Source organism: Anomalospiza imberbis, chromosome 27 (assembly GCF_031753505.1).
Source record: "Anomalospiza imberbis isolate Cuckoo-Finch-1a 21T00152 chromosome 27, ASM3175350v1, whole genome shotgun sequence".
Lineage (NCBI taxonomy): Eukaryota > Metazoa > Chordata > Aves > Passeriformes > Viduidae > Anomalospiza > Anomalospiza imberbis.
In genome coordinates this window covers 998,246-1,012,232 of record NC_089707.1, presented here as the reverse complement: position 1 = coordinate 1,012,232, position 13,987 = coordinate 998,246, and the positions used below count along the sequence as shown (strand labels likewise).

Here is a 13,987-nt window from a genome sequence, read left to right as displayed (position 1 = left end):
TCACCCCATGAACTGGGGTGCAGCAAGAGGGGCTTGGGGGACACCTGGAGCATCCCAAAGCTGTCCCTGTACAAGGCTGATTGGGGACGGGGAGGGTGGCACAAGGCCGCCCTTGCCAGGACTGGTGTTGGCCTCACCATGGCTGCAAGGACCGACCACAGCACTCTGCGACGGCACACGGCACACGGCACAGGTAGCGACCCACCTATCCGATAGGTCTAGGGACCGCCTGCTCTCAAGGGAAGGCTGGCGGCTGGTCCGCCTGCTCGACTCAGAACCGGACTCAGCGTCGCTGCGTCCGTTTGCGGCAGAGTCTACGCTACCATAGCGTCTGCCAGGGGAGGAGAGGAACATGGTCAGCGAGGTCCCACCGCCACCCGCCACCCCCTGCTGCCGTGGGGACACTGGCAGGGAGGCTCTGTCCACCTGGATGGGGCTGGCACTTTGGGCTGAGCTCTGCCACGTCTGTGTTCCCAGCCACCCCACACTCCACTGCCCAGCTCCCAGCAGGGACAGCCAGGGGTGGGGGGGCCCAAACCACCTGAGGACAGAGGAGGGCAGTGACCCAAAAGAGTTTGAAAACTTCCCAGTGAGAAGGAAAGGCTTGGATGAGGCCAGCGTCACCCTACTCTTCCTCACCTCATCCTTCCCTCTGTCACCCACCGCACTGGGAGCGCCATCCCTGGCGTCACCCTGGGGATCTGCTGGCCTCTGTCACCTGCAGGGGAGGTTGAGAGAGCCGGGCCCAGGGTGAGTTGGCTGTGGCCACTCTACCTGATGGGAGCCTGGTCCGAGTAGTCCATCTCGTAGCTCTGCATGGAGTCAGTGTAGGAGTCGCGGGAGCTCTGCTGCTGGTGCCTCATGGGGTACTGGTGCACGGAGGCATTGGGCTGGGACGTGGTGTAGTAGGGTGGCGGGATGCTGTTGCTGGTCTCGCTGCGGTAGTCACTGTCCCGGTCATCCACAGTACTGTCGGGGTCATCGTCTGCAAGGGGCCACAGTGAGTGGGGCAGGGGATGGCCCAAATCTGCCCCCCACCCTGCACAGACCCTTTAGTGCCACCACTGTGCCCCCACCGCTGTGGGACCGTGCTGGGGAGGTGGGCCCAGGGCAGGATGAGGGGCGAGCAGACGTTATCAGCACAGGAAGGGTCTGGGGGAATGAGGGGAAGGTGGAGGGGGGATTTGGGACACACAGAAGGGGGAAGAGGATGGCGGCAGGGACCCTCCCGCTGACCCACCAATGTTCCACCACAGAGGCAAAGCCCCAGCTGCTCATTGCCACTGGGACACCCCAAGGGCACAAAGCCCCATGGTGCCCTGTCCCCACCAGCCCATGGGGACAGCCTGCCCAGGACAGGGCACTTAGTGACACTGTCCTCACCCAGTACAGAGTCATGGCACAAGGCCACAGGCTAGATCCAAACTCCAGGTCCTCTGAGCCCTGGGCGAGGCAAAGAGGGATGTGCTGGGGACCCCCAGGCTGGGAAGAGAGGAGTGGGCAGGATACTTACTCTGCTGTTCTCCCCAGCCAAAATAATTCCAGTTGCCTACAAAGAAAGGGGCAGAGACAATAAAGATGGAGGCAGCTGGCTGGGAAGAACCAGCATCTCCCCAGAGGGCACACTGGGTTGGGGACACTGCCCTGGGGACAGCATCCGGGACGGGGAACACTGGCACTGGGACACTGCCTGGGCCTGAACATGACGACACCAAGCTGGACTGGAGACAGTGGGCATGGTGCCACTGACCCAGGCTGGAGACAATGCTATGGCCAGGCATGTTGGCACTGACAGGGGACAGGGCATGGGGTTGGGCACAGGGGCACTGAACAATGCATGCCCCTGGGGTGGTTACAGAAGGGGGAACTGAGGCATGTGTTGGGACAAATTGAGCACCCCAAATGCCTCTGCAGGGCCCCCATCCAGCAGCCCTCAACACCAGCCTGCTGTCCCTTGCCCTGGAGGAACTGTCCTCATCAGCCCCATAGCTCCTACGCCCTGCTCCCCTCCACCCACAGGAAGGCTCAGCCACTGTGGAGCTGGGAGACAGCAGAGAAACACTGGCAAACACAGGAAGGACAACAGGAATGGAGATGGGGACCAGGTATGGGGTGAAGTTGAACCCCACTAGGGTTGGGGTCCAATGCCCCAACGCAGATGTAGAGCCCGCCCCTTAAAATTCCTCGGAGTGGGACTGGGGAGAAAGGAGGGTGTGGGGGTCCCACAGCGGGGCAGGGACAGGGCAGCACTTACAGCACTGTGAGCCATGCACAGGCAGAGGCTTTTCCTGCTCCTCCTGGAAGGCATACTGGGGAGAGAGGGGCTGGTGAGGGCTCCTGCTGGCAGCACTGCCCCTGCCCCCTCACCCCAGGCCTGGCAGCACTCACATCATCCTGGTCCCGCATCGCGTTGAGCTGCTCCAGTTTCTTGGCCCAGTACCTGGCTTCCTCCTCAGGGATATCTGCGAGGGCAAAGACCCCAGTTGGTGCACAGACTTCCCCCATAACAGCCCTCAAGCTTCTGGGGCCACAGGATCAGACCCTCAGCCTCAGCTCCAAAGCTCATGAGCACCCCTGGGGCTGAGGGCAAGGAAAGACACAGCCTGGGCCTGGGGGCCAGGGATGGGGCACCCACCCAGCGGCAGCTCAAAGCGCGTGTCGAGGAGGATGCGGTGGAAAGTCGGATCCTTGGTGCCTGAAATCTCGTTGTCGGTCATGATGACCTGGGAGTCGAGTGTGAGCCATTCCCCAGGGCCCTCCTGTCAGGTAGAAATGGGGTGAGGAGTGCTCCCAGACCCCCTTTCGTTTCCCCACAACCCCAGCACACAGGGTGTGGCCCCAGGCAGGATGGGGAAGGCTCTGCCTGGCCCAAAGGACAGCTGGGGGTGGCACATGTCCCTTGGGGTTCAGCCTGTGCCTGCCTCCCTACCTCATTGGACTGCCTGATGGTGCGGAGGGGGATCCACACCGTGCCCACCATGGTGTCCCAGATGAGCCCCTTGTTCCACACCTCCACAGTCAGGCCCAAGTCCAGCCGATTGATCTCACTGGGGACAGGAAAGGTATCAGGTTACTGCCATGAAGTTAACCCCCCTGAGATCTCAGCAGCTTCCTGGAACCACCCCATCTTCTACCTGTCCCCTTGGGCCCAGGACTCAGGTGAGCCCCTCAGATCTGGGGTCAGGGCAGTGGGGGACTCCCTGTGTTATTTATGGGGGGGAGCAGCAAGGATAGGGGAGATCAGGGGACCCCTGGACACTCACAACATGAAGTCCTGCTCCCATGAGGGCAAGTTGCCCCGCACTGCGATGGTCGTGCTCTTGACATTTTGCACCTTCAGGGTCACATAGGTGTTAAACTTCTCTGTGGGAACAAGCAGAGGGTGAAGTGACCCGCAGTATGTCCCTACTCCCCAACACCACCCCCTGCCACCCCCACACACACTTCCCTCAGCACCCCAGTCCCAGGAGGGATCCTCCATCTGCCAGGGCTGGAAGGATGTGAGCCCCCCGCTCGGTCCAGGGCACCCCCATTTGTGTGTGTGTGTCCCCAACTTGCCAAATGGTGACTCCAGAGCTAAGGGTCCCCTCGACCCCCTTCCCCAGCCCCTCCACACCCAACCAGCCCAAGAGCCCCCCACCTTCTCCCCTCAGGTGGGCAGGCAGGTGGGGTCTCACTTACCTTGGGGCCCATCATACTTGGCCTTTTTAACTGCAGGGACAAAGGGAGGGAAGAAAATCAGGCTGAGACCCTGGGGAAAGGCTGGGGATCCCCACCAGGGTGTCAAGGCGGCGGGAGGACCCCAGTCCTGGTTGACCCCCATGCCCCCCAGCTGCCAGGTGGGAAAATGCTGGGAACCCCTATGCCAAGTGAGGGTGAGGGATCAGATATGAGTTGGAGGTGGGCATCAATGAGGAGAAAATGCTCCCCCAAAAAACCTGCTACTCTGGGACAGCTTGCAAACCCAAATGACCAGCCTTCCTCTGTTGAGGGGGTGTTACCCCCCCTCACCCCACACTTTTGATTTGGGATTTATTTGGAGATACAGATGATGTTAGCATCCATATCCAGAGGAAAATCTGTGGTCTGGGGGATGCAGTTCCCCACTCGAGTCCCATCTGGGTGGTACCAGCCCAGCAGGACCAGGGTTAAGGCTCTCCCAAACCACTGGAAGAGGAAACCAAAACCACAGGAAAACCGGGTGGGTTAGGGGCCTGTAACCCTTCCTGACCCAAAACAGCCCCGGGGGTGGAGGAGATGCCCCCCCCCCAAATCCTATACAGCCCAAAACACTCCCACTGCATCCCAGCCCTGTCTCCCCCATGGGGGCACTGGGGGGCTGGTTCCCATCCTGCCCATTGCGGGGTGCAGGGAGCCCTCTGATCCTGCTCAGCTCCATGGGAAAGCTCCCCCAGTTCTGGCTGACACCCCCAGCTTTACCCCGCTGAGTGGGGGTCGGTCCCCAGCTTTTGGCTGCAGTGGCGGGGGCCAAACGGAGCCGAGCACAGCCAGGTACCGACGCTGCCAGTGCCGGGGGCGCGGCGGGGCCAGGGTGTCCTCGGGGCTGTCGGGAGGGGACCAGGCAGGGAGGGAATGACACAGCACCCGGAGAACGCTTAAATGACGCGGGTGCCAGCGGGTGCAGGACCAACGTGACCGAGCAGGGATGAAAATAGCCCTGGCGACATCAAAGGTAATTTGATTTCGGAGACGTGCCACTCGCCAGCCCCTTATCACCCGCCACCAGCGCTGGAGGGGACGTGGGGCTGCTGCCAGTGCCACGTGCCTGGCAGGGCTGGGAGGAGGCCACCAGAAACCTCGGGGAAACTGAGGCAATAGAAATCATCGCCTCAGAAAAGAACTGGGGACCCTTTGACTCGGCTGCCTGCCCTGTGCCACCGAAAGGGTGACACGTTGGGTGGCTTTTTGCCCGAAGGAAGGTCACCAGCTACCTCACTGGCAGCCATGTTCCCAGGGAATCACAGGGCTCCAGGAGCTGCAGCTTCTCTCAGAGATGGGGAATTCACACTTGGGGGGTTGGCACAAGGCTCCGGGATCCTAAAGATCCTCGAGTGACACCAGGTTGGCAGCCTGGGGGCTGTCTGAGGATGGCTGGCACCACTGTGTGTAATAATTATGTAAATTAAATATAATTTATTTATACATTATATTATACAGATTATAAATTGATATTATTCTATTCTAATAGGGCATTTGGAGCCAGAACCTGCCTGTGGCTGACAGGGATCCCCCTTCCCCCGGGCCCAGGGGCACCCACTACTCTTCACCAGCTGCTGCTTCCAAAAAGGAACGGGAGAGCAGAGGAAGGAAAAGCTCCAAAAATACCCGAGCTGACAGGAACAAACAATTACCCAGGGAACACGTGGCTTTCCTGGCTGTCATCTCCTGCCAGGGAGAAGTCCTGCTGTCACCATCTGCGGGATGTGATGCCCTCCCATCCATCAAAGGGTCCCCAAAGCTGGCACAGGGGTAGCGAGACCTGGGGTGCCACCCTGGGGCTAAATTCAACCTGAGGCTCCAGGCAAGGAACTGAGGACAGTGTGACACTCATGGATCTTCCCTGGCTGGGGTGATCTGGCTCCTCTCAGGGGATGTTGACCAGTTGGGGAAATTGAGGCAGGAGGCAGCTGGCAGAGATCGGACTGGGAATGGCATGAAAACTGGGCTGGGCTGTTGGCATGCAGGCCTGTCTGTCTGTCCACCCCTCTGCCTGTCCACACATCCCTCTGTACATCCATCCTGCTGTGTGTCCATTTACCCTTCTCTCCACCCACCCATCCCTCCAGCCATCCACCCATCCATCTGCCACCCATCTTGCTGTCCATCCGTTCTGTCCATCCACCCACGCCTCTGTCCATTTTCCTGTCTCTCCATTCTCCCATCCTTCTGCCCATCCACCCACGCCTCTCTCCATTTTCCCGTCTCTGCACTCACCCATCCTTCTGTCTATCCATCCACTCGCCTGAGTCCACCCATTCACCCCACCACCCCACATTTGTCCATCTCCTGCGTGTCCATCCCTCTGTCCATCCATTTACCTGTCTCTCTGTGCACTCCCCTCTCTGTTCACCCACCCATGCCCCTGCCTGTCCACCCCACTATCTGTCCACTCACCGGTCTCTCCACACACCCATCCCTATGTCTATCCCCCATACATCTATCTGTCCATCCCTCTGTCCTTCATCCAACCATCCGTCTATGCACCCCTCCATCCATCCTTCCATCCATCCACCCACCCGTCTGTCCTTCCATCCACCCCTGTCCTTCCTCTCCCTCTGTCAGTCCACCCACCCACCCCTCAGCCTCCGTGATCATGTCTCCCATCCCCTTCATCCATCTGTCCCTCCGTCTCTCCATCTGTCTCTCCAGATGCCCGTCTGCCCGCCTGTCCATCTGTCCGTCTGCGTCCCGCCACTCCAGACACCCCCTCCTGTCCCCACTCACCCCACACTCCCAGGTCAGTCCAGTGCCTGTCACACAGGGACACCCCCTGGCACAAAGCCCCCCAGGAGGGGCAGGGAAAGCCTGGGGGAGGCTTTGGGGTGGCACCCCCACCCCCGAGACCCCCAAAAATAGCTTGAGAAGCGTGACCAGCGAGTGGTGACAGGGCACTGGGGGAAGCCCCAGCCCACTCAGAGCTGTTTCTCAGCAGCCACCCCCAGCGCCACCGAGGGTGTCACCACATGTGACAGTCCTTTAAGTGGCAGTAAAGAGGCGCCCCTCTGCCAGAGGAGAGTACCGAAATCTGGGGCTGGCTCGGGGGACACACAGGGGCACACCAGCTGTGGCACTGCCACCAGAGAGGGGGCTGTGACAGCACCTCAAGGACAAGGACATGTCAGGCGGTGGAAGGGGCACAGCCCCCATCCTGACAAACTCAGGCAGCACCAGGAGAGCCCCATTTTCCTCCAGATTTCACCTGGAGTGGGGGAATCCCAGGCACTCTATGCCCCACCTTGTCCCAGCTGTCACCCTGCCACCTCCACCCTATGACCCCAAGACACACGAGTGCTACCCTGTCCCCATCAGGATGTCACAGGGCCTTGAGAACGGGGAAAAGGGACCCCCTCCCCACTTCTGTCCCCCCATTACTGAGCATTCAACCCAGACCGACCAGTGAGGCTGAGGCCAAGCCTGCAGGACTCATTTGGGCACCGAGTTGGGCAGGGCTCAGCGTGCTGGATGCAGGGATCTCCTACCTGTGCACTCCCGTCAGCTTATCCCAGTATGGGTGACCAGCACCAGATCCCCTAACTGGGCACACACCAGCACCAGACCCCAGGCTCCTACCCTGACCCCCCCATCTGCCCTGACTCCCACCAGCATCCCCATGCCAGGTCGGCAACACCTGCAGGGGCATAGGGGGCTGCAGGAGGTGGGGCTGGGGCTTGGGCTGTAATTTGAGGGGAGTATTTAGGGGTTCACAGAGCGAAGTGGGGAGGATTTGGGGTGCATGGGGTCTGTTCAGGGGAGTGAGAATGTAGAGATACATAGGAATGGATGATTTGGGGACTGGAGGGATTTTAGGGGTCAGGGGTGCTTCAGGGTGTAATTGGGGGGTTGGGGACCGATGTGGGGTGTTGGGGGCACATATGGGGTGTTTTTGATGAGGGGGTGTTTGGGAATGCAGAGGGCTGTGTCTGCAGAATGGGGGTGCCTGAGGATAGGCGTGAGGGGTGGGGTCCTGGGGGTTGGGTAGGGGGATATAGGGGTAGAGATGCAATGGTGGCAGGGGGGTGTACGGGCAGGGTTGTCTGGGGGCTGAGCACATGGAGGTCTGCGCTTCAGGGGGGTGTGGGAAGAGACCTGAAGGGGACGGGATGGGAAGAAGCGGGTTCCGAGGGGGCGGCAAGCTGGAGAGGCTGGGGTGGGCGGCGAGGGGGGAGCCCCCTCCCCACGGCGGGGCAGGGCCACGGAGGGAGCCCAGGGGGGTTTCATAGGGAGCCCCCTCCCTCCGCGGCAGTGGGAAGTTACGGGGGCAGCTCCCGCCCCACGGCGCTGGGAGGTTATGAGGGAAGCCCGGGAGTTGTTCCGGGGGGAGCCCCCTTCCCACAGCGGGAGGGGAGCCGCGGGTGGGGAGCCAGGGAGGGTTCCGGGCGGACTCCCGTCCCCATGGGGCGGAGGGAGGCGCGGAGGGAGCCCCGTCGCTCCCGGCGGGGTTTTGGGGTCAGGACCTGCGTTCGGGGGGGATCCCGGGGGGTTCCGGGGGATTCCTGTGCGGGCAGGGCGCGCCCACACCCGCGCCCCTCCCCCACCCCCACTCCCGGCTCCCGCGCCGCGCGCGCGCCCCCGCCGGTTCATTCATAAATCCGAGCGCCGGGCGCTCGTGAATGGAGCCGTTCCCACGACCCCCCCCCCACCGCCCCCCTCTGCCCGCACTCCCCTCAGCCCCGCCAGCCCCGCGCTCCCCCCTCTCCGCCCCGAGCACAGGGGCTGCGGGACGCGCCCCCCGACCGGCCCGTGCCCCGTGCCTCGTGCCCCGGTACCTCCGACGCAGAGCAGCGACATGGCGCCGGTGTGGGTGCCGGGGGCCGCGGGGGGCGCGGGGGGCCCTGGCCGCCGCCCGGCTCTAGCGCGCCGCCATCTTCCCTCAGCACCGCGGACAGCGCCTGACGTCACCGCCGCCCCCGCCCGCGCGGCGCCGCCCCCGAGCCCCGCCCGGCGCCGGGGCCCAGGCGGGTCTGGGGTCCGGGGGGGCACGGAGCGCACGGCACGGCACGGCACGGCACACCCGCACGGCACGGCACGGCACACCGGCACCGTCCGGCACGGCACGGCACACCCGCACGGCACGGCACGGCACGGCACACCGGCACGGCACGACACGGCACGGCACACCCGCACGGCACGGCACGGCACGGCACACCGGCACCGTCCGGCACACCGGCACCACCCGGCACGGCACACCGGCACGGCACTGCCTGGCACACCCGCACTGCCCGGCACACCCGCACTGCCCGGCACACCGGCACGGCACGGCACACCGACACGACACGGCACACCGGCACGGCACGGCACACCCGCACCGTCCGGCACACGGGCACGGCACTGCCTGGCACAGCCGCACCGCCCGGCACGGTACACCCGCACGGCACGGCACACCGGCACGGCACGGCACGGCACACCCGCACGGCACGGCACACCCGCACGGCACGGCACACCGGCACGGCACGGCACGGCACGGCACACCCGCACGGCACGGCACACCCGCACGGCACGGCACACCGGCACGGCACGGCACGGCACGGCACACCCGCACGGCACGGCACATCCGCACGGCACGGCACGGCACGGCACGGCACGGCACACCCGCACGGCACGGCACATCCGCACGGCACGGCACACCCGCACGGCACGGCACACGGGCACGGCACTGCCTGGCACAGCCGCACCGCCCGGCACAGCCGCAGCGCCCCGCGGAACGGGCGGGGGATCCTGCCCGAAGGGAGGACGGTGCTGTCCGGGGTGCGTCTGGCTGGCTCGTACAGCCCTGGGGGGCTGTGGTGCCCTCCTTTCCCTGGGAGGGTGGGGTCATCTGGCCGGGGTCCTGCCTGCACAGCCTTAAACGGGGGGTGGTTTTGGGGTGCAGAATTTACCCCACCCCCCCAGGCATGCCCCCCCCGGGCCGTGCTGGACATGTTCAGAGATGGGTCTGAGCAGGTGGGGGCACACTGTCGTTGTCACCCCCCTTTGTTCTCCCTTCTCTCCTCTGGGCAACCAAATGTGACATCCCAGAAAATGCTCAGATCTGGGCAGTGATCCCAGAAGCTGCCGTGGTCCCAGACAGGGACCAGCACCCAGCTCCAGGTGCTGGCCCTCATGGAAGGGGTCCCACATGAGAGTAAAGCAGAGACCTCCACCTCCATCACTGGGGACACGAGCTCAGACAGGGCTTCATCCTGGCCTCGTCTGCCTCCTCTTGCCGTGGAGCCAGGTGATGGGCTCACGCTGCCATCCTGCTGATGCTGGTGGCTCTGTGGCACAAGCAAAGGTGTCACCGTGTTATTGCCATGGGATCATTGCATCTTGCAGGGACCGGCAGAAACTGGCGTCAGGAACACCAGGGGGAAAAGAGATGCCAAGGGAAACTGAGGCACAGAACAGCAAGGGAAGATGTGCACACAAGGGTACCTGTGGGAGTGTGTGCCCTGGCCTGACCCTCACACTGGTCTGTCACCATTAATGAGTGGTCCCAAAGGAGCAGCAGGGCCTGACCCTCCCAGCGCAGCCCCAGGCCTGGGGCGGGTCAGCCCCTTGACAGTGCAGTACTGGAGCCACTGGTGGCAGGAGATGTGGCAGCTGGGTATCCATGTGTGCCCTCACACACCTGCACACCCCCCGTTACCCCCACACGTGCACACAGAGCCCCGTGAGGTGACAGCCCAGGCAGGGTGACCCAGTTTGGGCAGCAGGGAGACCCAGCTGTGAACAGCCCCGCTGCCAGGTCCCTCCCTTCTCCAGGGATAAGGCCCTGGGGGATGCTGCAGGGATGGCCCAGGAACTGGTACGGTGGGCAGCAGTGGGCACAGCCCTTCCTGCCAGGGAAACTGAGGCATAGAGGGCTGGGCTTTGCACCAATGAGGAGCCAGAGGAGGCAGCATCACCCTGGGCAGTGCTGAGGTGCCAGGGCACGCCCCAGGTCCTCAGGCTGGAGCAGCTGGCTCAGCACCAGCCCCTTCCCTGGCACATCCATTCTCCTGGCTCTCTGCTTCCCAACAGCACTGCCCCAGGCAGGAACGGCAGAGTGGGCCCACACCAGGGTGGCTGTCAGCACTGAGGCCACCCCCCTCCCTCCCACCCCTCACTCTGGGGACTGTCACCCCCTTCTGCCCCCCATTGCCTGTCAAAGCACTTCCAGACCCCCACCAAGTCCAGGTGATGCCCCTGGGGATGGGCCAGGAGTGTGTGCCATCCCCAGCTATGGCACATGGCATTTCCGCAGCACTGCCCCCCACAACCACCATCCTGGCAGGAGTTTTGGGGGCCCCCCAGACACCCCCAGAGCCCTTCCCCACAGCCAGCCATGTGCCAGAGGCTCTTCCCAACCCCACCAAGGCCTCTCGATGTATTTTTGGTGCCGTCTCATGGCATCACCTCCCTGCCAGCCCTGGGGCAGCAGAGCTGCCTCTAGCGGGACGCGTCTGCTCCACTCAGCGTCAGCGCAGCGCCCGCGCGCTGGCACACGTGTGCCACAGACGCACGCGCTCGTGTCACACACCACACACAGTTGTCGCACACACTCCTGTCACACACACTCCTGTCACACACAGAATCCTATCACACACACATCCGTGTCACACACACTCCTGTCACACACACACTCCTGTCACACACTCCTGTCACACACACACTCCTGTCACACACTCCTGTCACACACAGAATCCTATCACACACACACCCATGTCACACACACTCCTGTCACACACACCCATTCCTGTCACTCACACTCCTGTCACACACACACTCCTGTCACTCACACTCCTGTCACACACTCCTGTCACTCACACTCCTGTTACACACACACCCATGTCACACACACACTCCTGTTACACACACACCCATGTCACACACACACACTCCTGTCACTCACACTCTTGTCATACACTCCTGTCACACACACACTTGTGTCACACACACACTCATCACACACACTCCTGTCACACACACACTCCTGTCACACACACTCGTGTCACACACACACTTGTGTCACACACACACTCCTGTCACACACTCCTGTCACACACACTCTTGTCACACACACCCCCATGTCACACACTCCTGTCACACACACACTTGTGTCACACACACTCCAGTCACACACACACTTGTGTCACACACATGCCCCTGTCACACACACACTCGTGTCACACACTCCTGTCACACACACTCGTGTCACACACTCCTGTCACACACTCCTGTCACGCACACTCCTGTCACTCACACTCCTGTCACACACACACTCCTGTCACACACACACTCCTGTCACACACAGAATCCTGTCACACACACACTCCTGTCACACACACTCCTGTCACACACACAATCATGTCACACACTCCTGTCGCACACACTCCTGTCGCACACACTCCTGTCACACACTCCTTTCACACACATACTCTTGTCACATACTCCTGTCACACACACTCCTGTCACACACACAATCATGTCACACACTCCTGTCACACACTCCTGTCACTCACACTCCTGTCACTCACACACTCCTGTCACACACACAATCATGTCACACACTCCTGTCGCACACACTCCTGTCACTCACACTCCTGTCACTCACACTCCTGTCACACTCACATTCCTGTCACACACTCCTGTCACACACACACTCCTGTCACACACAGAATCCTGTCACACACACTCCTGTCACACACACTCGTGTCACACACACACTCCTGTCACACACTCCTGTCACACACACTCCTCTCACACACATGCTTGCCTGCTTGTGCGCACACACACATTCACATTATCACACACCACTTTAAAGCCACTTTTCCAAGCCAACCAGCAATTCTGGAAGATTCCAAACAGGAAGATTTTCATCATTCAGCTCAATCTGTCTGACCCACCCCTCCCCAGCACCCACTGCCACCCTCCTGCCTTGGTGCCCAGCTCTGAGCTGCAACTATGGCTCAACTTTGGGTTTATTTTCTGCCCCAAACCCTTGTTTGGATGAAAAAAAAAAAGTCTCATTGGAAAGGAAAGTGTTCCTTCCTTTCCTCCAGAGCTCCAGAGAAGCTCCAGAGCTCTTTTCCCAAGAAAAGGCCTGGCTTTTGATCAAAATTAAGGATTAAAAAAAATAGTGGTTAGGGAAAAAAAGTAAATCAGGAAGTAATCTCCAAGCCTTGAAATTAATTATTTCCACAAGCTGAATAGCTGCAACCTGTCCTTGTGCTGCTTCCCTTCCCACACATCCATCCCACCCATCCCAAAATCCTTCAGCACTGTGTCTGTGGTGGTGCCCAAGACCCCTGGGCCCCAGTCTGCATCCCCAAAGCTTCTTGTCTGAATATCCCCAAATGTCATCAAATCTCCAGCTCAGCATAAACTCAGCTTCTCCTCTGACTCCTGGGCATTAAAAGAAAAAAAAAAAAAAAAAAAAAAAACAACCAAATCCCCAAACTTCCTCAAAAACTTTATCAATCCCTGCAGCAAAACCCTGGGGTTGGAAAGTCTGCAAGCAGCAGGCAGGAGGGCAGGGGGCACAGGGGGAACAGGGGGCATAGGGGGAAGGCTGGGCACCCAGCAGGAACCAGTTTGTCCCAGTAGGCAGCACTGGGAAGGATCTGATTGCTCTGAGAATAACAAAGCCAAAGTCAGCTGTTCAGCCATGCATGGTGGGGGGGTCAGTCCACGAGCCCCAAACTCCAAATTAAACCACAATTACTGGGGGAAGGAATGCTAAATGCACATGGTGACACGGACAACTGAGAGCACTGAGCACTCACTGGGGTCAGGATTCCCTGTGGCAAAGCCCAAAACCCAGGATGGCTCATCCCTGGGTGCGGAGCAGGGAGCAGTCTCAGAGGGAAGGGGACAGATGTGACCCCCACTGGGATCCTTTGGGGAACCCCACAGAGCACATGGGAACAGTGGGGCCAGAAGGACGTCACCCCTGAGGCACCTCTGACCTCCTTGGGCCAGGTCATGCTGGGACCAGGGTGACAGGGCCAGGAATCCCCAGTGACCACATCCTGGCCCCGTAATGGGAGCAGAGACCAGCCCCCACAGCTCTGCTCGTGTCCAGGTCCCCCAGATCCTCAGGTGAGACTCCCACACATCCCCTTTTCATCCCTGAATTTCTACAGAGCTAGAGGGGAGGAGAAGGAGAAGGAGGAGGAGAAGGAGGAGGAGAAGGAGGAGAAGGAGGAGGAGAAGGAGGAGGAGGAGGAGAAGGAGAAGGAGAAGGAGAAGGAGAAGGAGAAGGAGAAGGAGAAGGAGAAGGAGAAGG

The 13,987-nt window shown here is 61.1% G+C and overlaps 1 protein-coding gene across 13 annotated transcripts in view; it reads right to left on the bottom strand.

The window, feature by feature from the left end:
* The window catches only part of UNC13A (unc-13 homolog A), a 37,285-nt gene extending 28,637 nt beyond the window's left edge, over positions 1-8,648 (bottom strand). For 7 of the 13 annotated variants that reach the window (XM_068174044.1, XM_068174047.1, XM_068174046.1 and 4 more), the window contains exons 1-10: positions 8,508-8,647; positions 3,682-3,711; positions 3,264-3,363; positions 2,930-3,047; positions 2,636-2,759; positions 2,389-2,462; positions 2,255-2,309; positions 1,514-1,549; positions 775-985; positions 206-331 (exon numbers count right to left, since the gene is read on the bottom strand). In XM_068174044.1, coding sequence (XP_068030145.1) covers positions 206-331; positions 775-985; positions 1,514-1,549; positions 2,255-2,309; positions 2,389-2,462; positions 2,636-2,759; positions 2,930-3,047; positions 3,264-3,363; positions 3,682-3,711; positions 8,508-8,529 — 896 coding nt within the window. In that variant the 5' untranslated portion in view covers positions 8,530-8,647. Of the gene's footprint in view, positions 1-205; positions 332-774; positions 986-1,513; positions 1,550-2,254; positions 2,310-2,388; positions 2,463-2,635; positions 2,760-2,929; positions 3,048-3,263; positions 3,364-3,681; positions 3,712-8,507 lie in introns of all 13 variants that reach the window. The other 6 variants (XM_068174052.1, XM_068174056.1, XM_068174057.1 and 3 more) reach the window with 3 other exon arrangements.
* Positions 8,649-13,987: the final 5,339 nt, after the last annotated feature.